General features: G+C 36.3%; 1 protein-coding gene across 2 annotated transcripts in view; it reads right to left on the reverse strand.

Moving 5' to 3' along the window:
• The window catches only part of LOC579469 (polypeptide N-acetylgalactosaminyltransferase 2), a 77,446-nt gene that overhangs the window by 16,010 nt on the left and 34,338 nt on the right, over positions 1–27,098 (reverse strand). For both annotated transcript variants that reach the window (XM_030999095.1, XM_030999096.1), the window contains exons 5-7: positions 21,341–21,406; positions 18,771–18,892; positions 15,075–15,250 (exon numbers count right to left, since the gene is read on the reverse strand). In XM_030999095.1, coding sequence (XP_030854955.1) covers positions 15,075–15,250; positions 18,771–18,892; positions 21,341–21,406 — 364 coding nt within the window. The remainder of the gene's footprint in view (positions 1–15,074; positions 15,251–18,770; positions 18,893–21,340; positions 21,407–27,098) is intronic.

Raw genomic sequence — 27,098 nt, forward strand, 5'->3', positions numbered from 1 at the left:
AGGTCTTGGGATGACGTCACTTTGGAAGTAAAGAGTTTACGTTTCAGAGAATACAATATATCGATTCCACCATAGAGAAGTTTCAATTCGGAAAATATCCGTCAAATCTATCCATCATTTGTTCAACTCTGGATGAACTACGTATAAAGGATTTTTAACCCATTAGCAACTAGAGATTTTGTTAAAATGGCCTTTTGCTCACTGTAAGATAAGCATAATATCATCATTTTGACATTGTTCTGAACAATATCAAACGTGTGCTATTTTCTATGCAGAATCCTACTGTAGACAATAGTAAGGATTACGCATGTATAACATTATCATGACAGACCCCATAGAACGAATACTACAGCGCGTTGAAAACGGGAAAAAACGGACGGGCAGCGGCATGTGGTTCAGTGAGTAAAAAGGAGGGGCAGTTTCGGGCGGTTAAGTTGCTAAGGGTTAAACACATTTTACAATTATTTAAAAGATCAAAACCATATATTTTCTATCAACATTTTACGTATATCGATATGTTATTTTCTTTCTGCTGGTTTTGAGGGACCTGAAGCATACTTCATAGCTTGGTACTAATTGATCATTGCTCTATTTGGTACAAATCTTGGTACAAGAAGGAATGTTTATATTGTATTAAATATGAGGGGAAAAAAGATTTTAAGCAAAAAAATATCCTCAATAACTTATTGAATTCTTCTGGCAAATTCTTAACCCCTTTTTACACTGTGGGCAGCAATTCCAAACCAAAAATTGTAGCCTGGATGAACTTTATTTTTCAGATTAAGGATAGTTTGCTTTTTTTTCTAAATGAAAAAAAATTAACAACAAGCAGTGTAAAATACTTCCAACAAATAGTATTCAATACCAAATCTATTAATTAATTCATAATTTGACTTTCGAAAGTTCAGTTTTCATTATTTTCCTCCAACATTGGTGGCAAAGAAAGGGATAACCATCTTATGACATTACTCATGTCTATGGATAAGACCAGCTTTGTCGGTGGGTGATAAAAATCATTTTATAGATCAATGCTAAGATGTGCAGCTGGTACTTAAATACAGCAATGATCAATCAGAATAATTCAGTTCAGAAACAGCTGCTTCTTTGGAAAACCGAGCAGCATTTGAAAACCAAATAAAAAACTTCCAATATATATGCTGCTTTCATAAATGGAGGACCTGAGATCATTTGCTGATAAGCCAGAAGAGCATTAACCTTGTATGGAGTTAATACCTGTCATGCTCTCTACAGACAAAATAAAGTATGATAAATGCAATCCCGAGTGTTGTCTCAGTCTTGCCTTTCTGAATCCAGAAAACGTGAACATCATTAGATGTAAAACATCATACCATAGTAAATTTGCCATCAGTTTTTGACTTCCATGGCAACATGACTTGATGGCCAATCAAATCAAGGTTTCTATGGCAATACCGCAGATGCTAATTTTAGGCAATGGGGGCCCAGATATCGTTATCTTAGCAAAGGTGTAAAAGCTTATGGGTTGAGAGCAAACATCCCAAAGCAGAGGGTCCTAGGTTCAAACAGTTTTGAAACACTAATCAATCAAAGAGGCTTAAAAACTGCTGTAGATCTCCTAATTGTTTTAATAGCAATAAATTGTTTTGTAAGCACATGTTCCAAGGCAATATTAAAAATAAACACTAAATGTGGGTGAGGGGACATGTGTAACAATTGGTATCATTTTTTACTGTTTTCAAATGTTAGTCTTCATTAAATAAATCTCTTGTTATATGTTCCCTTTAATACATACTAAACCCATTCCAAAGCAAACCTTGAATTCTGGAGCTGATGGAAATGTATTTAATGAAAATCTGGGTTAAAGTTATTCAAAATTATTTATAATGCAAAAGGTCAGCTGTACAAAACTTTTCTGTGCTCATAAAATAATGGAATTGCACATTCAGAGTTTGGTTTGAAAAAATTCTATTATCCATTATCACCATAAGCTTAGATTGCCTTTAATACAACATTTTCACTAGGTATGCCAAGAAAATCAAAATGCAAATTAGCCCAGTGTTCGCTATACCAGTCTCTGAGGAGTCAGTCCACCCCTGGAACAAAAAGTGGGTAATTGAAAGCACCGTTTCCATGGAAACTGGTATGGATGACATAAATGATGGAGCTGACAGGGCAGCTTCGAGGCCATGCATTTATAGGGCAATAGTTCACTCCTGATATTAATTAGACGAGATGCATACTGGTGTAAAGCCAGGATCGGTATGCATGCAAACAAAGCAGACGTCAAATTAATCCAACCTTGATTTTTAGCGATGAAAATTGGTATTATATACAATACCGGTAGGCACATCTGAGTCATGCATATTTCAATCAATCATTTTGAATTAAATTAGCTAAAAGTAATATTTAACTTTTGAAATCCATGCTAACTATCCGTTCAAGGAGCAGGATTTTATGGAAGTGGTGTGAAATTTCTTTATAATTTTTTTTTAATCACTACAGTAATGATTTTATACCAATTTTGTACGGTGATGGAATCAATTTTCAATTAGCCTTAGTATTAGTATTATTATTATCATCAACATCATGCAGTATTACTAACGCTATCATCAAATATCATCAAGATATTTCTTTTCTTGAACTCATGCACCTAATATGTGATGTTTCCTCTTCCATTTTACAACTAATTAATCAATGATTCCAGTACATTCATGACCATGCCAAAATGCTAATTAGACACAAACAAATTGATTTCAGTAAGTTTTACTAGAGGGCGAAGGGTGGCATAATCAACATAATTTTGCCCTGCAACTTTCTATGCACAGTGATTGGAAATGTTGGTGCAATTATCTAGATCTTAATTTCCAGAGCACATTTACATTAATTTTTTTTTTAATTCTTAAACCTCTGAAACAGCAAAGTAGTATTAGAAATTTACTATGTGCAAATTGTATTATTACTGTATATCTACGTGATACAAATAGTGCAATGAAAGGGAACTATTTGATGAAGGTCTAATTGTTGCAAAATTGCTCATCCACGCAACAGAAACAATTACTGGTAGATAGGCCAGCGGGTACATACAAAATTTAATGAATTACTCAATCTAATCATGGACCTAGATACTAAAATATGTATTACTAATTTAAGGGGGTGACAAAATGCCTCCAGTATCCATTAAAAATGACATGCAATTAGCCTGAAATGTTATCCACATTATATCCTGGTAAGGTACAATCATGATGTTATCACAACAATTTAAGTCAGTTTGTTTCAAATTCATTGATACTGTCTCTAAAGATGTAAAACCTGTTACCAAAAAATGGTATACATGTGGAGTATATAATGTTATTATGTTATAATATTCACTGATAGAATGCTTTGAATTATTCCTTGTAAGAGCTTACAAGATATGATTAAAATTCATGTAGTGTAAGCCTCATATTAGGGGAATCCAATTACCAAATGCCGTTTTATCGTAACTTAATATGCTGTCCATGTACCGCCTTTGACTGCCTGTAGTACAAGATGTCATGAATTTTGGTCAGGATTATCCTCCAAAATTATCACACAGGCGTGCTTCATTTCTACCGTAAGAGTGTTGTCTCATTTTTTTTCTTTTGACGATCTTTATGAATTCTCAAAATTGTTTTTATCACATTGACTATACCTTTGGTATATATATCAAATTATATTATTAAAATTTGAATATTTATCAAGGAGAATTTTTTTTTTTTTTTTTTTTTAAAGGTATTTAAAAAAAAAAATTTAACACACATCACAACTCCTAAAGAGCAATCGCCGACATCAACGCACATCGCATAAATCAAAGATATTGGACTGATAACAACGAAATCACCAAACACATATTACCTGCTGATGCAAAAGCAGAGTTATTCCTCTCGACAACTTCGATTTTCACTTTGTACTGATGACATTATATACATACAGTATACTCTGAACTTTATCAAAAATTGAAATCTATTATCTGTCCCTGTCTCTTGGGAAGTATCACAAACACGATCCAACAAACCCTTTGGGAAATGAATGCTGGATTGCTATCAACAGAATACTGGAGAATGAACCTGGTTGATGTAAACGGTTGAATTCATTCTTTGCCATGTGTATCTGAAGCATACTGATATTGCCATCACTATGAACATGACTGACACAGAAAGCGGACAAAATATACAGTTCCTCAGGTAGACAAAGGAACATCCCTTCACTGCTATTATGTAAAAATGTGTAGAACAGGTGTCACATGCATATTCACCTTTTTACATAATAGCAGTGAAGGGATGTTCCATTTTGTACCTGAGGAACTGTATATTTTGTCTGCTTTCTTTGTACGTCATGTTCATAGTGCATAGTGTGAACACGGTTAATGATACAATTCAGCAAACACCTTTCTCTATTGTGTACACTACAAGACATTAGAATGCCATTACCAAATCAAGCATGCCTAAGTCTTGCCAGTGTCATTCATTGAGTATTTAAATAGAGGAACAGCTGAAAATCTTTTATCTAGCCACAGTGATTGTTAGAGCTTTCAATGATTGTGCATATATTAAGATGCTTGGTGGGAAATCAATTGTTCAGGCAATGATTATTCATCAGCTCATCATGTCTATGCATAAGTCAGAAGAAATGTTGGTGAGGAGGGGATAAGTTGTACTAACTGTCCTAAAAACTCTTTATCTGTTGGCAAGGTATATATTGAGGAGACTGCAGCTGTACTGGATGTGACCAGGGCCAGATCATCAGTTGGCCGGCCGGGGGGGTCAAATTGGGTAGTGGTATTTTGGGGGTTGATAAAAGCTGTATATCTGGCCCTGTTGTCACAGTTCCATGTTAGTAGTTTTCTACTGGCATGGATCTCCCCGAGAGATTCCCCTGGTAATATAATCGCGGCATTTTCGACTCGAAAACAGTTCATTTATTGGTTACATACAGTATATATTCAAAATTTTTGGTGATCTCAAATGACCATTTCATTAACTCTAATAAGGCCGGGGGGGCCATTATGGCCCCCCCCCCCCCTCCACGATTTTTCCGATTGCTCGGGAACGCATATGGATGGGGCCCCGCCGCTCGCTGACTTTTTTCTTTCGAGTCTTGCGCAACTTTTAAAACAATTTTTTTTGAAAATCGAACCATTATCGCCCCCCCCCCCCCACGATTTTTCCAATTGCTCGAGAACACATATGGATGGCGCCCCGCCGCTCGCTGACTTTTTTCTTTCGAGTCTTGCACAACTTTTTAAACAATTTTTTTGAAAATCAGACCTACGGTTACAAGGTCATGTGACCTTTTGTCTTCGCATGTCAGCCCGAAAATCGCTCATTTTCGTGATTTGTGTACAAAACATATGGAAAAGTCATTTTTCCTAAAAACAGATCAAACATGGGTTATTGGGTCTTGTTTAAAGTTTAGGTGGTTGTTTTTGGAGTCAAAATAGTTGAATTGTAGTAAGAAATGAAATAAAACAACAAAAACAATGAAATACATAAGTTAAAAAAACAATGAAATACATAAGAAATTATCAAAACAAGGGATAACATAAGGAATAAGCTGGCTCTTTCAAATATTTTTGTTGTATTATTATTCAGAATGGTCTCATGAATATATGTAGTGAAAAACAATGCTTAATATGAATAATATATGATTTATGGGTAAAAATGTGATTTTTATGACTTTATTTGCATAAATTACCATAAATATGCAAATGAGTGAATTTTTCAAAAAATTGAAATTGTCATATTATTCTATACACTTCACTTGACATGCGTGCAAATTTTCGCGGCGATCGGTCGCTTTGCGGCCGAGATCTTAAGGGGGGGCCATAATGGCCCCCCTCCGGCCGTACTAAGACCTCAAATAGCCCGGCCTTTTTAGGGTTAATACATCATTTACATGTACCTTACAAAAAATATGTTTTGGATTGCATGATATTCTTCTCTTTAAATAATAGTTTATGTAACAAATTTGGAGGCTATTTTTGTTTAATGTTGGCCCTTACATTATAAAATCTTTGTTCTTTAATATTTTTGGTAATATCAATTTAAAATCATAGACTTTATGTTTATGCAACGAGATTTGTTTTTCAGTGATAATGTGCATTATTTCTGGGTTAATTGTAGGAGGCAAGAAATCACTTCAAACGTGATAATAATGTCATGTAAGCATTCACTTTTATCATTAAAAAAAAATTAGTGGTTCTCGGTCAGTCTGCTGAAGTTCATGCCTTTTCATAGTATTTATCATGATTTCAATACGATTTAGTAGACAAGCCGTCTGCCTTCAGATCAAACCATAATGCCTGAGACATCCTCTTCAATGGGCGAGGCAGTTATCTAGCTTGAAACTATGAAAGAATCTTTTCACTAAATTAAATTATCCCTGAAAAAGTGGAAAGACATGTGGGTACAATTACAGCACAATCTAAGGGGGACCACCATTGATGGTGTCAACGGTGATGGAAAACAAGTTGAGGTTTAAGGTGGAGGGGGGGGGGGGATGTGAGCCCATCCAAACCATGCCCCCTCCCCTTTTAAAACCCAATCATACATACCTTTATAATACACCAAGAAACTGTGCCCCTCATTTTGTTTCGATGGCAACATTTCAAACTATAGACCCAAAATGCCCCAGGAAATTGTGATGAGGTAATTTTTGGTTTTATTGCTTAATTCCTATTTTAGCATTTTTCTGCTAGTCATTTTGTTCGATAAATTAGCATATATACATTTGTACCAGAATATATTTTCAAAATTGTACTCCTCCCCCTCCCCACCTCTTTGACACAAATACCACTTAAATCTACCCATGGATGAAGGGACGGACCCAACCCAAATCTTGCCCTGGCTAGCTTGAACTATTGATCTCAGGCCTGCGATCTCTAGGTGTTATGATAGGCGCGCTCACGATCCCCTCCTCCTCCTCCTTCACTTATGATAACATCATCAACATCGTGAGCCTTCCATCCATCCTTCCAATCAGTGGTAGCCAGCTCCAGAGGCGGAGGATCAGCAATTCTACCCCTTTCCAAATCATTAGATATTGCTTCGTGCCTCAAGGCTCTCCGTTTCCTCCAATATTCATAGGGAGAAGGGAAAAATCCATATAGATGCCCGGTGTGTAATCATAACAATTTGTCGATCCCTTCTCTGATCACCATTTCCCATTTTCTGCCCCTGGGTTATTTGCACGGCGACACGTAGGCCATCACTCATCAGCCAATCTCGCCATGCGTGAAGCTTGTTCTTGTAATAGAATATTTGCTCTCATGTCATAGATGGCTAGTACACGTGTTATGCCTGGGCTATGAATTTTTTTAGGAGGGAATTTGGTGCCAGGCAGTGCATTTATGAATCATAAACACAGGCTTCAAAGTTTAGATATTTCCTAACTTTTGGAATAACTTCCATCATGCATTCTCTACTTCTGAATCATAACACAAGGAGACAGATCTCAAAGTTCTGTTTTTCACTTTTCTTCTTCTTTCTAGACATATTTCCCATCTATACACAATGCATATTTCTAAATCATAACATACGTGTAGGGCGAGTGACCTGGAATTTCATGATTCTCTCTCTCTTTTCACCCCGCAAAATCTCAGGCTTGAATTCCCATCACGTCGAGATATAATTTGAGACATCTGGGTTTGTCAGACATGAATTTCATCTGCAGATTGCATTGTATATAACTAACCTTACGCATTCAAACATGTTACTCTCTTTCTCTAGATGTTTTCCACACATGTCAGCACTGGTATGATCCTACAAGTAATTTCATATCAATCCCGAGGAAGGATTTTGCTTCAGCAAATTGATTACTGGATCATGTTCCTATTTCTGTGGATATCTGATTTATGAGTTGATATTTCTCAGGTTGCCAGGGGGTTGATGGAATAATAACTCACCAAAATTGAACTACTTGCATACAGTAACTCTTCTTCAGCAAGGCGCATATGGTGATTGGCAACATCCTTATGCATAACATCATAGTAGAAGAATTTTAATTTCAATTTTCATCTCAACTGCCTTCATTATACTACAATAAACTTGCCCTATTGTGCAACCAGGAAATAATTTTAAAAATTGCCTTAAGTTTAAATGAAATTTAAATTGCTCTCAGTAAAAGCCATACTGATCGTATTGTGCTTCCATGACTACTTCCAATGGGGGATGGGGCAATTGCGAATTGTAATTTGATTACAACTTGCTTTCAAACAAACCATTCTCAGAATATATGAACACTTTGTCATGAAACAGTGAGGATGAATATGTGGATAGCTTTTTTTTCTTCCCGAGAAATTCCTTTATAATTATGTTTGTAATCATCAATTATGATTTCATCTGCCACCTTTGTACTATCGGGATCTCACCACTTGATGGAATATTAAGACAATAGTTGCAATTGATATAAAATGTAGACTGAGCACACATGGAAAGAGTACTCAGCAGTGAGGTACTTGAAAAAGTTGATCCATTCTGCCCTTCTAATAGACCAGCTTTGGTATGTAAACAGAACACTTACGATGTCTGAAGGAATGATTAGCACACCACTGAAGATTTATACTTACTCTGTTTGCATCAGAGAGATCTCCCAGGTGAAATTAGAACAGTTAACTTTAATACAAAATAAGGCCCGTCTTCACTATCTCGAGATTGCCAAATATCCAGCTATTTGAACTATCCCGATCGGAAACTATCCAGCTAATTTGCGTCTTCATTAGACCGAAGTAGCAATTAGAAGGATATTTGGTCAGGATTGTCATCCCAAGATATCTTGGGATAGTTTGCAAAATATCCTACTATTTGGCAAAATATCCAGCTAGTTGTCCCGTGCGTCTTCACTAGACCGAAGATTCGCAATACACGCTAACGCTGAGCAAAATATCTCGAGCTAATTTCTCAAGGTCGAGTTTCAAGTTTCGAGGTTGAATCTCGAGATAGTGCAGACGCGATTTGTTACTTTGGGATTATTTCCCAAATAGCGGGCTATTTGGCAATTTGAGATATTTGGCAATCTCGAGATGATGAAGACACGCCTAAAGTACAGTTTCGGAAGTGTAACTAGAGCAAAACATGGGGCAAATTAGTTCTGACAACACACCATGTTTGCATGTATTGATCAAATTTGCCTACATGTTCTAGATTTGCTGTCATGCAGGTAAAAACAAGAATTTCATAGCTTTTGAAGGAGTTAAACGAAGAGAGGTTTGAGCATCGTTTTAAATGAAAAACTAGAATTTCCTGTGTGATTCTCTATTAAAAATAGAATTTATCATATTATTGCCTTGCGTAGAAATTGTAGGGAAAATGTTTGGTGAAAAAACTATATAATGACTTTCAAACTAATTACACTATACTGCTGCAGGTGTATTTTTTCATACAGGAAATCATTAAATGTCATGAAACATCACTTGTTCAGTTTAATGGGAATAATATTGTTAGCATTTTGAAACAAATTTCATCTTTGCACGCTTGTAAAATCTCTGAGGGTAATTTCTGACAATATTTTGTTATTGCTCAAAATACTGGCTCATTTAGTCAGAGTATACATTAAAGAGGATTTTGTCTGTTTGATGTGCAAAATTTACTTTCCATCAATCTTGAGACTGTATTAAATTGCTATGCCAGCACTCCCTCAATTGTTAAGGTTTAATTGCAAAGGTTGCTCTTAAAGGTACTATGTCCCTTTTGCAGCCAACCTTAAATGCTGTAGAACTTTGCAGGAATTATGAATATGTCATGTATGTCCTATCTGTGAAATTTAAACGTTAGCAGTGTCCTCATATTCAAATTATGCAAGGAAACCTGTTTACTTGCTAGACTTCACTGTCAGACACTATTGAGTGACTGACTGGCTTTTTTTCTTCTTTGGTAATAACATACATGAAAAGAGTTGTAAAGGGTACATGAGCATTTGTCTACATCAATAACCCACTTCTTGTGATGGCCAAGATTAAACTGATTGAATCTTTGTGCAGCATAAAACGTATGACCATTCGGTGCAATTGTCTGAAAATCAAGACTATTACTTTTGGGCTCTATAGCCCTAAAGTCGATTTGACAACTAATAGTCGTTATATTCCCACTTGAAGATGTTTTCAAGCCCCACCTTTTTTAGGGAAGTTCTAAATTAGTATTATCTTTCAAATGCAGTTGGAATTTAACTTTTTCATTTTTTTGGCCTGCAAATGGGACATAGTACCTTTAAGGGCATTTCTGTTATTACACAATTACTGTATTAAAGTGATCAGTTTGTTGTTATTAGGGCAAACTGCATGAAGCAACAAGATCTGAATCAGTGTAATGAAATCAGGCAATGTTTTATCAGTTGTGTATTCACTCCTTAAAACCTTCTTAAAATTATTAATAACTCTTTCACTTATAGAGCCCCATTTTCATAACAGTTTCAAGTGGTAAGAAGTGAATGCAAGTTCATTATCATTGATCAAGTTCATTAATCAATCTGCAGTTGCCAACTTCTCATGTTTGTTGTTGTAATTAAAATCAAACTGGAGTTGAGTTGCAATCAATACGGAACCATCAAAACTCTTTTTCAGACAGAAACCTGGTCGAGCAGTCTTTAAGACGGATCAGTAACAACACAAATATCATGTACGGACATGTTTAGATCAAGTTTGAAACAGTGATCTTTATTCAATACTACATCTTCTGTATCAATTGATGTGTTTAATGTCCTGTCTAACAAACGATGTTCCTAACCTTAAACCAAAATGCTATGCCTCATCCCAACCCTTACCTTTTTAATTTTTTTTTTATTCATATTTAATTCATAATATTCAATTCATACCTTTATCTAAAGCAAAACGTAATCTCAAACCCAACTGAAACCCTAGCCTTATATCTTTCAGAAAAAATATAAAGCCCGGAGCAAAAACTGCGGCAGAAAATGTTAAACATTATTTGAGTCTTTTTGGAAGTATCAAATTCACATTCCATTGTCTTCTACACACGAATGTAAACATGACCTCTCACATTAACACGCACGGAAAGGGGGTGTAAACACATCATATCAAGATGGAGGCGGGCAAATCAACATGTTGCAGACATCACTATGTAATCGTCATTTGCCTGGCGACAAGGCTATAATGAAACAAAATGACTGGGGGGAAGAGAAACACTTGAAGTTGTCTAATAACACATTGCCATCGTTGGCTCCTTAAGGCTGATGAGGATGGGGTAGAGAAATCTTCCATTGCTCGACTTGGAAATCAACATTCAGGCATAACGTCAGCATCCATATTCCCTGATTTTAACCATATCTAAAAATTGAGTTACTTTGGGGAAAAGAGACAAAAACAAGTCTGCATGGTATTTGATCAAATAATAGAGAACTGGATATAATCTTCAAGCTATCTTCAAAAATAGATGCAGACATATCCATATTTTCATATTTCTATCTACCCCATATAATTGCAATTACAGACATAATTTCCCTCCTGGAACAATGGATGACATCTTGAATAATTCAGTTATGTTTTTCCCCCCTCTCCCCCTTCCCCCCCCAAAAAGAAAATGATCTAAATAGAGAAGAGTTCATGTCCGCACCTGTACCACACAAGGATATTCCATACATCATGCTGTTTCAGGAATACATTGTCCTAATATCCTATATTAGACTATGGTATAATTGGTACAATTTTTGCTACTCTAATATGCTGTCAGGTCTCATCTAAACTGAAACCCGCCCACTGCTGTCTCAGTACCGACCAAGCTCGCCCAGCATGCTTCCATCGAAGGAGGTAGGCAAGGAGTGGAGTGAGCTGGGGTGTTTGAGTGGGGTGTTTGAGTGGGGTTCATTATCAGGGGAAAGGGGAGGTGGGGAGGGATGGCGGGTGGAGTAGGATTCACTATCATCACGATTCCAATCATTATTAATGGAGCTCTTTTACGAGAACCAGGTCCGCCCAACGACTTCTCCGATTGCTGGAGTGCCAAACTAAAGCAATGTCACGGCCTCTCACACTCTTTACTCGCAACCAATCAACCCAGAATAATAAACAATGGGAGATGGAAGAGCGTTAACATCGTGAGAAATGGTAGCCGTTTCTGGGGAGACAGAAGTAATCAACCACAGAAAGGCACATACACTGTATGTACATATCTTACAAGTGGGAGACAGAGACAGATATTTAGAGGTTATCTTGATCTGGGTTGAAACTGAACTTCGAGAGAGAGGGAGAGGGAGAGGGAGAGGGAGAGAGAGAGAGAGAGAGAGACTATATAATAGTCACGCTGCATAGATGATTGTATCTTAAAAATTCATTTCTTTCAAGCCAGAAGGGGTAACTATTATCACTTAACACAGATTTTATAACATCTTTTATCCTCCAAACACAATTCCCAGGTTTCCCAGGTTTCATAGGACGTATGGACTAGCAAAATGTCTACAAACTTTAAAAAACTTTGCTGAGGCCTACATATGAATAAAATACCAGAGATATGTGCATATATGCGACTAGATAAGTATTGGAGTCTAATGTTTCAACCTAATCTCTATGATTTATTCATATTTCTGTACGTGAAAACATTCCTAATGCACATTTTGTTAGATTTGGGGGGAAACGTATTTCTCATACCCACAAACCAAGATAACAATGACGAATACCAAAGACATCAATACATTTATCAAATGCCAACAAAAATATCAAAAAAATTTGCAGCTGTCTCAAAATTGAACATCCAGTCATCCACCTGAACTGTTTATCATATTGAATCTGAAGGCCACAGGATCACTCTGAACCTCCTCTTTGACTCCTCCGCATCATCTTCATTTCGTGGAATAAATTCCACCTCCTTCCCGAGCCCTACCAATCACAGCATGGATGGTTAAAGGCAATTACAGGGGGACGTGAACAAGGGCTAAATATTTTCTGTTATAGGTTGGAGATCTGAGAAACTTCTTAGGAGGCAGGAAATGAGGATTTTTAGCTAAGATTATTAAAAACAGAAACTAATTTATCTAGTGGTGTAGACACTGAAACTGTGAGTAGTTCTCATCGATATGGAGAAAAAAATGACATCTCTCTCTCTCTCTGTCTCGCTCACTCTCAATTCCTCCATAATTAGTTCTCTTGTTCTTAAGCATGTCATCTCAGGCAACCTTTTTGATTAATTGCTTAAACCAGGGCCCTCTCACATAAAGAGTTGCAATTGATCCAGATTGATAGTGGATCTTCCAATCATTCAAAAACTTACAAACTCTCATCTCTTTATTAAACTGGTGGGTTGATATCAAGTTGTGACCAATTTAAATCAATCACAATTTTGTATTTATAACATGGGGCCCAGGTGATATTGAATGATCACTGCATACATGAAACCATTCTTATGATAATGAATTTGATAGAGCAGTAGTGGCTATAATAAAAATAGCTGCATTTGATCCAGATTGATCAAAGTCTTTGATTCACAAACTTACAAAGTCCCATCTCTTGTATGCTGATATCAAGATATTCTTTATACCTTGGGGCCCAGATGTTATTGAATGATCACTGCACACACACATGAAACCATTCTTATGATTATGAATTTAAAACTGCCCATCTCATAGAGGAGTAGTGGCTATCTTATAGCTTGCCCCTGATTTAACCTCTAAATCCTTGTCACCCCCCCCCCCCCCCTCACTCCCCACCTTCTTTGCTTATCCCCTGCTGGCCCTGTCAGTTTCGGTCACTGTTCCTAGTGAGAAGAAGAGATAGTTTCACTGAGAAATCTTCTGCTTTTTGTCCCTACCACATAATTTTTTTCACCAGTGGTCCACCCCCCCCCCCAATTTATTTCAATAGAAAACACAATCCCAGAGACTTTCAAAAAATCAACAAATGGAAACAATTTCAATACCCTATATTACTGCCTATAGTAATCATGTTCGTACATTTCAGTATGTGACCCACAAGGCTACTAAAATTACTTTAGGTAAATTTGTCAAAAGTCCTTGCGATTATGTTGGGAAAATATGTTTGTAACTTGTAATTCATGCAATGATAATTCAAATTAGGAGTATAAATTCAAGGTATTACACCAAAAAATAGACAACGTCACAGGCCTACTGATATTTGATGAAGGCGTAATAGTTTTAGTTGGCAATATCAGCTGATATATTTTTTAAAGGAAGTTAACATATGCTAATACTTCAACATGAAGCACTGGAGTAGAGTACTTATTCTGCTGGCAAGTAGCAATTGACATAATCAAGCACCATCAAAAGAATTGAAACATGTCTGCTCCTAACAAATAATATTTCCCCTCTAATTTTTCATTATGTCTGAAGTGACTTTCAGAAAAGAACTTCAAATTTGAATACTTCATATTGTAGCAAAATTGTAATCCCTGCGAACAGCTGACTAAACAAATATCAATGATTTCAACACACTGGCAGCACCTCCCCCATGGTAACTCTTTGGTGTTGAGATAATCTACTATTAAATACGTTGTGGTATATACAGATTGAGTTTCAGTGTCACAAACTGGTTTTGGCAGCGACCATTAAAGGCAAAGTGAAAATCTGGCATAAGCTTTCCTCCAGAAGGAGAGGAAAACTCATGGCTTGTATGACATGCTGGTTATGAAAAATTAAGATAATCCCAACTGATTTCACTTAATATGCTTTCTGTGGTATCAAACTTAACAAATATTTGAACAATTTCTTTCAAAGGAATAGAGAATATAACATACTAGTACAAACTGACATTTACATTAAGCGTCTGTGTAAAACTATTACACAGTAGACGCAATTGTAGATGTTTACCCAGGATTGAACAGAAATCAGGAATAGAAAGGTATCGTACTGATTCAACACTTCTGCTATACATGCAACAATTCAAGTTCTACTCAAATTAAATCATTGCCAACAGAACTTGACAGCTACCTTTAAAAAGGTCACAGACTATGGACTTACCTGACTGGAGCTTCAAACTTAATTTTTGCTAACAGAACTTGACATCTACCTTTAAAAAGGCCTCAGACTTTGGACTTATAAGGAGCTTCACATTTAAGTTTTGCCAACAGAACTTGACATTTCCCTTTAAAATAACCTGAGCAGACGGACTTTGGACTTACCTGATAGGAGCTATAGGATCTGCCCTCCTGCTGTTCCTCTCTGCCTGGGTCATGTAGTCCCACTTGAAGACTAGATTCCAGTCAAATCCCCCCTTCAGGTCGGCCGAGGCAGCCACGTAATGGAAGTTGTCCATGTTGATGACGTCTATGATGGGGCTGACGACGGCACGGTAATCCTGCACGGGGAGATTGTTTAGAAGAGCAGGGTTAGGGAAGATCAGAACGTCTAAACTTGTGACGACAAGTATGCGAGATTGGTTGATAAACAACTCCTACGTGTATCTTCTCCAATTTTCCTCGTTTGTACAGGGAGATATATAACTATTAAAGTGAATGTTTGACCATCTGATATTACATCAATATAGTCTCACTTCTTGAGAAATCCCTACACACATATAGTCCTGTGCAGTTATAAGAACATGGATTTCAGTCCCTGACAATTAAAATAAAATAGTTTAAACAAAGGTCCTGGGGAGGAGGGGGTATACCTATATCATATTAATTCAACAAGCACAATCTCTATTCATTCAAGTTCAAATGTTTGCACTGCTATTGCAATGACCCATGATAGTGCAAAGTTCCATGAGAACAACTGTGCGAGTAAGGTACATGTACTCAAATTTTATGATGGCCAAACAACAGGAATCAAACTAAAATCAAACTAAAATCAAATGTGATGATACAAGTTCATCTAACCTTTCCATGTATATTACACAAAATGCCTCTATATTTAAAATAGATATGAATGCAAACAAAAAAAAGAATCAAAGTTTATTATTAATTTGCTAAAACTTAAAAGAAGCTCTTCAATCAAGTATGATCTATCAATATTAGGTGCAAGTTGAGGATTTGAGTGCATGTTCCGACCTACATTACAGTTTCATCATCATCACATGATCAAAACTTTACATTTTCTTCACACTTGCAATGTTCCACATGCATGCACCCTATTTTTCATAGGATTCTGAAGGTTAGAGAAAGTCACGACAAATCCAGTCTGGAGGGGAGTGATTAACATTCAGCATCCCGACCCTCCCGACCCTCCTAACCGCATTTAAACATTGTCCTAGGTGAACATCTTGAGGACTTAATAGAGGATCGGTGCTAGGAATCTAGAAAAACGTGCTGCAGATCACAATTATGTGCTACATGATGAGCATTATTGCCGAAGGGCTATGTCATGCATCAGGGGTGTTGGCTTCAGTACCCTCTAGAGTGATGATTCTATGTTATAATACTGAAAGAAATAAGATTGGGAATTCAGCGCAGGTCGCAAGTAAAGCTTTTAGTGATCATTTATATACTGTACATGTACATTACTGGAAGTCTTTCTGGCAAAAAGAAGGGGTGCTGAAAAAAACTTTGCAAGTATAATCCATGCCCCGATGAAAATGGAGAGGATCCCTTCCGAACATAGACATTATCTGTTACATCTAGGCACTCATGTCCTTCGTCAAGAATACATGAGTTACATGGAGAATGTAAATTCTGCATTCTTGAAACATGAATGTAGGAAAGAAAAAGCTGATCACAAATGACAAAGTGAGAGAGAAAGAAATAAGGACCAAGAATCAAAGAAGGATATAGATTGAGGGGGAGAGATGAAGATGGAAAAATAGAGGGAATGTGCATGAAAATGTACGGTGCTGAAGACATGGACTAGTATGAAAAGGAATTATAATATGAGGGGTAGACAGAAGAAGAAAAAAAAACAGCTACGGTAAAGGAATAAGGCAAAGACAGTGACATGGAAGAAAACAAGAAGAGAAAGAGGAATGGAAGGGGGAAATGAGAATGAAAATAACCTACACTGTACGACAATTTAGGACAAACTTGAAATAGGGGGAAACGTGATCAGATTGTATGACATAAACTAAAGGGAGACAGAGACAGAAATAAACCACGAGAGAAGAGAGGTACAGGACGACATGAATCAAGGATTTTTTTTGGGAAAAAAAAGAGATGCACATGGCATGATCCTCACTACTACTCCTCAGAGATTGACAAAGATGACATGGCTAGGATATCACATCATGCAAAAAAAAATGTAAAGAATAATAAAGAGAGTCAGGGATTCGAGGGATGAAGAACATTACCCTTTTAACGATGATAACACAGAATTTGTTATGTTCAGGGCATTCCCCTTCCCCAAGCGCTCTCTTTCAATTTGAATGCTAATACTCCCTAGCATATATCCATCTCCTATCACTGCGACGTGAACACAGACTAATGTGTTTTTGGCCAGGGGGAAGTTTGGACACCATGATGGACAATTTAGAGCTAATTTGATTTGAGTGTGTATGGTGCCTGGTTGGTGGAAATGACATTTTCTTGTTTTTTTTTCTCCCCCTTGGAGGGAAGGAGGAGAGGTAGGTGGATGTTTTTGTTCCTTGCGCTATTCCTCATTATGAATGGTAGACATTGCATATCTTAATGTCACCTATACTTTAGAATAGAAAGGTCTTTTGAGGTATACCACAAACAAGAATATTTAATTCATCATTTACGACGCAATCTCAATGTTCATATCTTATCTGCTGGTATCACACCTGTCACAGATGTACCTTCCTCACACCTACCGCTACCATTACGAACAGTGTCTGGCACATGGGTACATTCAAAATGCTTTATGAGTGGAAAAGCAAGTTTCTGCCATTATTTCTACACTGTGTATGTATGTGTATAATTAAACTCTGGATATAAGCAATATTGGACATTAACAGCTGGATTGCCTCTTTAAAGAGCAACGTGCGTAATCATATTTTGAGAACCATTGTAGTGAATGAGTTAATACATATCACAAACATTAACACATTTCCTATAGGATGCTTCAGTGATCTAATATCACTTATTGTGAGACCTTTTAAGATTAATATGTAATTCATTGTTCCTCTTGCAACCTGCATATAATTTTTGAGCCCTAGACAAACATTGACCTACATGTATACAATCTATACATTTTCTATTGCAACCACTATATGATAGATATTCCACTTACACCAACCAAAATTCTGAACTTCATCCCAAGAATAACTCTAACCCTAACCCTAACATACATGTAAAATCAATTTACAACCCTAATTGAAAAATAAAATCCAAGAACGTTTGTCACCTGAGCAAATATCAGCGGTGTTTATTCATAATTCATTTGAGTCAAAATGTCACGGTTTCAATTTGAATATGACAACAAAACATATTGTTTAATGATCCTTCTTTGCTTGGGATGTTGTGTTTCCCACATTAATTAATGTTGTAAACTGCACTTGAAGACTATTTCCTGAGATATTTTCCAGTAGGAATGCAGTCTATTGAGAGTCCCCACCCCCCCCCCCCAAAAAAAACAAAACAACAACAACAGGTATTGAATAATACGGTATTTGTCTCATGGCAAACATTCCCTGTAATATTGTAACGACAACTTCCTATGATCAAGAAATTTTACATTGCAGGAGATAACTATCAAAACAGTGCCCTCCAAAGTAAATGTCTCTCTGGAAAAGACTGTATAACCTGACAATTATATGTTCAGAAATTTTCACGGATGACAGGGACCCAAATTTTGTGCAAGTTGCTGTTCACATAACCGAAACATTTCCACTTGATGTAAACTTTCCAAACCTACAAGAAAAATGCATGCACATAAAACCCTTCAACAATGCTGCTCTATGGAAGTCGTATCATACGTGAAAGACTCACCTCATTTACCCTAGCTACCAGCGGCTCCAGCCAGTGCTCATTACACTCACAATGGCTATCTAAGAAGGTAAGGATCTCTCCAGTGGCCAGGTCAGCACCTCTCACACGTGATCGGATCAATCCTGCGGACAGCAAGGGGTTAAAAAGCCAGCCACAAATGAGCTCATAAATCATTCACTGCTTTTCAACCGGCCATAATTCACCCATCTCTCCATTCTCCCACCTTTGTTCAATTTTCGTTCGCGCCCGTCTCTCGATGGGCGGGATGAGATAAACGATAGCATTAGTTTATAGACTGAAGAGGGTTTGTTTCAGCGGGAGGTAATTACTGTTTGCATTGAAGGTTATCTCGGGTAGTGATGATGACAACAAATAGAATTACAAAAGTACAGCTTATCTGATTTTAGATGGATGGTGAGTTCTTTCTTTATCATGTATTTCTTTCATGGACCACATTTTTTATATGCATGTAACATGATCGATTTGGCATATATAGAAATATTGGACAGAGAGGGTGATCTTTTTTAGTGATGTTTGTTTTTCAAAATCATATGACAGTATTAAAATGCCCTTTGAAACGCAATTTTGCAAAAAGAAAAAAAAAATCTTTTCTATTATGGAAACATGGGAAATTATATTTGAGCCTGGAAAAACATGTTCTTTTTGGAATTATCTTCAACTTAAAAACATATCCCATTTCTGATAGAGTAAATGATACTTCTACCTCAAAGAGATCACACAAACTTGATACAAATTTACTGGATATTTTTTGTTTCTTCATGTCATTACTTATCTCAATACTAGAACATTAGAATGATTAATTATCTGGAATAAGAGTAGGATATTTGATTGCACTTTCTTCAAAAATGGATTTCATGCTATATATGAATACACAGTAGAGTATTACACATTGATCCCACTCTGAGAAGCGTTTATATATCAAACGTATCACTAACATGTTTGTGCAAATTCAAACAGAGCCATTAGTTTGATTTCCGACAAGGGAGGCGCTAAAGAGCTTTTTAGCCATCAAACGCTTCTCATGTTTTGCGCTCGCATCGCCATTGCCGAGATTGATGCGGATATGATATTATAACCGGGGCAATGCGCCACGGTCGGTGGAACGGTTGGTAACTTGAGCTACTCTTGGGGAACGACTGAAGTGGCATATTGGTCCTTAAAGCTCACAACACTTCCCTGTAATGGGACATTCTACCTCCCTCTCGTAACCCACTTTCAGGTGCCTGTATGGGTATTGTGCCTTTCCTAATAGACGTGTTCATATGGAGTTCCCTGGAGAATGCACTTCTGTGTGATCTTCTTTGGCAGTATGATACTGATAGGCCAGTTTAATCCACAAAAGGTGTTCTAGATATGCCTTTGATACTCAGCAACAAAAGAATAGTTTAATTTTAAGTGGTTAAATTGCGGTAATGCTTTAAAGGTTGTGCAGGTGATTAGATCAGAATTATCATAAAGTTCCTCTCACACTCTTGCTCAAAAGGTTTGAGGCATATTCTACATGATATGAATGTATGTATGACATGCTAGGATTAATACAAACACATTGTAGGCTTTTCTAACCTATTTTGCCTACACTTTTTCAAATGATCCTACATCATAGTCAAACCCAATAGGCCATTTTCGTAATGTAACCAAATTTAATACGTAAGTCTTTGTGAAGCGCCTCAATAGAAATTATTTCTCTCACCTGGTAAGAATAATAGTATTTCAATAGACAGAATCCGAACTGCATACATTAGTTGTTGCCAGGTTGGACAAACATTATGGCATGACCTACCCATACATGCCAACTGTTCAGATTAAAGAGGAACATTCCTCTTTTTGGGAGAAGATAATTATCATTTTAATGCAGGTGTTCCTCTTCCTGTACAAATTTGTCTGTAGTATTGAATAGGAGAGTTAGGATTGTTCCTCTCTTTTTTTTAAATAGCATAATTTGTACAGATTTCTGATTTTCAAATGTTGGCATGTATGCCTACCTAGCAACACTTAATATATGCAGTTTGCATTCTGACTATTGAAATACTATTATTCTTATCAGGTGAATGAAATAATTTGTATTGGGGCACTTCACAAAGATTTATGCATTAAATTTGGTTACATTATGAAAATGACCTATTGCCCAGTGCCGTGTAAAAGTGTTATGGATGTCTGAATGAAATAGTGAATAGCTGACTTTTGTGCATTAATTCCCATCCATGCACTTTCAAGTACATTGTATACGAACATGTACTCTGTCCCTCAATAACCCAAAATACCAATCAAATATTATCTAGAAAGAGAATAGGCAAATCAGGTCAACTTAGCAATACACCAAATTCATTATAAATTAATACCTTTTTCTTCAAAATATCAAAAAGAATAGTGAGTAAATCTAAGGTAAGCAATTTCGCCAGTCAAATTCAAAGCATTCTATATGTGAATTTTATGATAATCGCCACACATCAACAACAACAACAAAATAATAATCTATAGCATTTCCAGCATTTCTTTCACTGTAAATGTCTGTAGCAAAGATGTCCCTCACTCCGCATTGCAACACTCACCTTGTCTCTTTTCATTCCGCAGAAGTTTCACCTTCTCAATCTTGAGTAATTCTTCACCGTCTTCAGCTGTAAGGAGGGGAAATAGAAGACAAATCAAACGTCAAATCTAAGCAGACGAGACACTTCCGTTCAGACCCTTAACCCACAAGGTGCCAGAGGCAGTTCTAACTGCCCCAATTATAATATTCAATTTCACAAACTTGAACTAAGTAGAGCTTGTTTTTCCTTATTGAACTTACGACTGGTGAAATTTTATATCATTGAACACTGTATCATCATAAACAGAGACATGAACCAAGATTAAAATGGGCTCATGAAATCTAACTTGTGACGTGTTTTGTTGTAAGAGTATAAGGGTTAAATACTAACATGTTATCAGGCACTATAGATCGAAATCCTATAGCTTCAGTACTCAAGTTAATTTGCAGTTGTTTGGCTGATCATTGTGTAGAAAAGTCATTGACATTTGAAAACTCTGCTGTTTGATTCAACAGTATTAGCATTCAACCCACACGTGCTGAAAATAGCTTTTGTCTGATGACTTTAAAATCAATGCCCCAAATTACTTCACAAGCTGGATAGATACCAACATGTAGTGCCACCAATTGCGATTTCAAAATCAATCAAACCAATATTATGGACAAAGGAACTGCATGTAAATTGATTTATATAACAAATAACTGTCAATCTGAAAGAAATATTTTATCCAAAATTGCTATGATCTTTAATACTGAACATTATTACTAGACTCAAAGAGAATACCCTACTGTAAATTTTAAACTACAACTCAAGGACAAAAAAAGACATTAACATATCGAAAGAACTGAAGGAGAATAGGAATAGTCAAACAGATAATGTTAACAGATAAATCAAATGATTATAAAATAGGAGGAAATTGCCTTGATTAGGCAGAACGAAGTGTATTCCACTTTTTTTTTTGAAGAAAAAGGGAAGAAATTGTGATTTATAAAAACTGGAAATATTCTTCCAATGTCATGGGTATATCATCCATCAATGCAATGTGTTCAGACACGACCCCACTCCTAACTATGAATGTTTTATAAACACACTTGAGTTGATATTCAATCCAAGGTTAATAATAATAATAATAATAATAATAATAATATGTCTTGTTTACCTAGGGTAGCCTCATCAGTATTCATACTGTTCTCCCTGAGGGCCCTGCAATCATATTATTACCCGGTCATCGGATTCAGGCTTACTCGCACACAATGTATGCACATTCTCCACTCCCTGGGGAGCATTCCAGCCAGGTGTCATTTTTACAAGCGCACACTTGCTTATCTAAGCACATTAGCTTTCGCTATCATACTATCTCAGGTAGATGTGAACTTTGTGATCTCTTCCAATCATGTCTTTATACATGGATTCACAGGCTTAATGTCCTTTGGCAAGGCATTGGTCTATATTTACCACTCCATGCCCAGGAGAGAAATGGGGACCTGGGGGGCGTTTCACAAAACTTGTCATCAGTGACAAATGACAGTTTTTGTTATAAGCTACTGAAATCCTTGCTTCTGATTGGTTTTCAGTATATTTGTCACTGATTTTTGTCATTTCTCATTGAAAAATGCTTGAAACGGGCCCCTGGTATTGCAACAGGAAGCCTACATGTATGTGTTAGTAATTGCCATATGCCCTTGGGTGACCATATGGTAGGAATACTCCCCAGGGAGTGGAGACAGTGCACACTGTGCGTGAAAGAATCCAATGACCAGGTTAATAATATCTGTAAAGCGCTTAAAGACAGTATTTTCTTTTAAGCGCTATATGAATCCAGATCATTATTATTATCATTAATGCAATAAGATATTAAAGCCATAAAAGAGAGTAGAGACTAAGAAGACTAAAAGCCTTCTTTGAATATGATGAGGTACAGTAAACCAGCTAAATAATATACTTCCAGCAAGAGGCAACGTTGTGAGGTAGAAAAAAATGATACCAGTTAAAAACTTACTCCCTGATCTAAGATACAGCAAAATGGAGAGCACTACACTTTTGTCTGCTCATTTCAAATTGCCACTGCTGGATTTTTAAAGTGGATTTACCACTTCATGTGTGGACGGGTCTTTGAGTGGACAGCAAGAAGTGGCATGGTCAAAGTCTTTGCATCATCTCAATTTTATATTTTTATTTAATTATCTACAGAATGCATTAGCGGCTCATCATAAAAAAACTGTAGACCTATGGACAGTATGATGATTTATAAGTATCTTTTACACATGGAAAAAAAACTGTAATTATTCTTTAATGATTTAAAGAGATGAATAGAGTTGCTAAACCCCTTTAAATACCAATCTTCTCATAATATGATTATTGTGATAACATATGTACAGAGCAAATTTCCTTTAATCATTCCATAAAGAAAGATGATGATTAATGAATAATTTGCCCAAAGTCCATTTCAAACTAAAGTGTTTGTTTTTTTGTCATTGTGTTTTCTTTTCCCCTTCCACAATTAAATCAGGAATAGGGCAATGCTCACAGCATTTTAAAAACTCAATATGGCTTGTCTGTACAAATGTCAATTAAAGCTTTAAGGTGGGGAGGGATAGGGCATTCCCACCTTAAAATGTCTAGCACATGTGCATTTGTAAATGCTTTTTCAATGTCCCTCCACAGCACAAGAAGCCATCGAAAACAGACCATGATTTTGGTGGCTTTAATTGACATTTTTTACAGACAATCAATATTGATTTGTATAATGTTGTGGGCATTGCCCTAATCCTGATTTAATTGTGGAAATGGAAAAGAAAACACAGTGACAAACCAAAAATACAATAATGAAGAATGAAAATAAGAGAGTGAAAGAGAATGAAATTAAGAGGAATTAGAGAGAAAAAAAAACCAAAACTTGGAGCGCCAGGCAGAAACTTCAACCCTTTTTACGATGAATATCATTTTAAAAAGTAATGCTGACAACAGATCTAGAATAAAGATAACTCAACAAAACAGACACCCTGTCTCCACTTACTAGCCAAATAGAATCAATAAATGAAATTATCCCTAATCGTAGAGACTAGAGAGAGGTTAAGAAGATAGAATCTTTCTGTCTTCTGGTTTAAACGCTGGAGGAGTACTTTGCAGAGAATCGCAGTCACTTTCACGGTGAACAACATTTTATCTGGGGGGGGGGGGGGGGGGGGGGGAGAAACTGAAAATTCCCTTGGATTTTCAAAGCACATCTGGAGGATTATTCCAGACAAGTGTGACAATATAGTCAGTCAGGACAGAAAAAAAAAGGGGTGGGGGGACTAAGAAATGGTTTCTGACAAGTTACAATAATCAAACCAGGATTATCAAACCCCTAAAAGAAAAGTTTCCCCAATAACTAATTTGCATATTCATGTCACAATAACATACATTATATTTGGATAGTAGTGAATAATGAAGTAAAATTCTAAAGAATTGTTTTTCTTTTTTTTATCAGATAGTAATGCTCTGGTTAAAGCACTAATGGCATAGAGAGTTCATTGGCATTTCACTGACATGTTCTACTGAAGTAAACAATGTGATAAATGATGCCTTTAACCATGTTAAGGAAAGAGATTAAATATTTACAGTTTTACACCCACAAAATTATCCTAGATGTTTTCCTCTCTCACATTTTACTAGCATTTTCTCATTCATCAAACAGGTGTTAGATGTCCTCTAAAATGCATTTGCATTCATGTAGCAGATCATTCATACTTTTCATCCTAAAAGTGTGTAACATTGCACTTGTTTCTACAGTATTCACCCTTGTTCACAATGAACCTTCCAGGAAATAAAGTTCCTGAAGAATTATGTTCTTGAAGAAACACAGTGTGCATGAATATTTATCAAAAATAAATGGAAATTGTCTACAAAATATAAGTCTAGCACTATAGAAATAGGTCAGAGGTCAGAAGATATGAACCAGGAATTAAGCCTTGCATGAAAACAACCTGGGGACGAATCTGAAACATGTCATCATTACTAGCACATTTTTTTCCCCTTGAAGTATTAAAATAAAGGGGACAATTATTATAGTGCAAGTTCTCACAGAAATATTCCAACAAGAATATCCCTAGGCCATTTACACTATGATCTACCAAGCAAGCAAACAAGCTATGACCGGAGCAGGAATATTCTAGCTTATAATTCAATTTTCCGGCAGAAATCTTCGAGAAAGTGGTTCAACCCCAACAGGAGCGCAGTTTAGAGCTTAAGCATCATTGAGTGATACCACAAGAATAACTCTCTCACTGACAAAGGCATCACTCATCAGCCCTTCAACGGCTTTGCATAGTCTGCATGCATCCACTCGACTACCCAAATCTAATTCCAAACACCTATCGCCAGGTTAGGTTGACTTGATAGATGGAATGTATGTCAGTGTGGGGTATGGTGAGAATGTTTATGTTTGCTTTCGATCATTGTCGGCTTTCATATCTAAGAACATTACACAGCTATGTATTGAGGTATGTGTGCGGTCATGAACTCGTATTGGCATCCAAACATTGAGGCAATGCCTTCATCATAACTTGCCGCACTTTTGAAGTACTTTAAAAACAGAAAACTGTCACGTATGAGAAATTCAGTAAATGTTGCAAGTGGTCCAGATCCACATTTAAAGAGTCATACCTTTGGAACTAAATGATAATAATAATATTGAATTTTGTTATATAGCGCTTAATACAAATGTCTCTAAACACTTTATAACTCTCTTTCAAATATCTAAATATGAAAACTCCACATAACCACAAAGAAATCACAATGGATTTATACAGAAAAAAATATGATAAATTTTAATAGCAAATTTATGAGTCATTATAATCGGTTTCCAGTTTTATCAAATCCATTTGGCACCCAGAAATGTTGTTTTTCTACTGCCTTTAAAAGCACCAACAGAATTTTCTCATCCATAATTCAAATAGACTGATCACTATCATGAATGGGCATCTAGGATAATGTATGTAACATGAATAAGGTGCAACTCGATTCTGCATAAGCAACTATGATGGATGACAATATTGCCATTATGGTGTGAAAAACAGGGAACGGCTATTCAACGAGCTTTATGTGATCATCAAGTATGCATGTATCTTATCTGTAGTAGCAGTAGCCCCTAATTTCTCCCTTTACAGCAAATATGGGGCAATACAAGAGCATAATAGTTTGAAAGCTACATGCTAACATGGGTCAATGTTTGTCACCATTCACAAAGATTTGTTCATGCCAAAACCAACATATTTTCTATTCTTAACCCTGCTCTTACCATTTACATGTATATTGTGCTGAATTACTACTTAAGCAAAACAATCAACGTGCTTCAATATAAAATATTCTTGACATTTTTTAAGATAGGGAAAAATAATAATTCTCATGTTTTAACTCATTTTTTTAGCATTAAAAATAAAAAGAGAGATTTAGATGAAGATATTGTTTACTTAATACATGTAGTGTTTCTAGGAGAGTAACTTGAATCCTTTTAAGATACATGTAGGTTTAACACCCTCCTGGCTCTCTGCAGATAGTATTCTCTTTCTTTCCTTTTTTTCTTCCTTGCATTTCGAAAGTGTGTCATTGCATTAAAGTTCACCCTACAAGTACTGTAACATCACTCTGTAGCCCTAGAATACATTAATCACAAACAAAGAACCAGCAATATTCATCCAATTACATGGTATTCCTAACTAATGCATTGTGGTGGACTTAAAAAATGTAGATGTATTTATATCTCTGATCATGCAGAACTCCGATTTGTATCTGTAAA

Source organism: Strongylocentrotus purpuratus, unplaced genomic scaffold, assembly GCF_000002235.5.
Source record: "Strongylocentrotus purpuratus isolate Spur 01 unplaced genomic scaffold, Spur_5.0 spur5_scaffold_5, whole genome shotgun sequence".
In the NCBI taxonomy this organism is placed as follows: domain Eukaryota; kingdom Metazoa; phylum Echinodermata; class Echinoidea; order Camarodonta; family Strongylocentrotidae; genus Strongylocentrotus; species Strongylocentrotus purpuratus.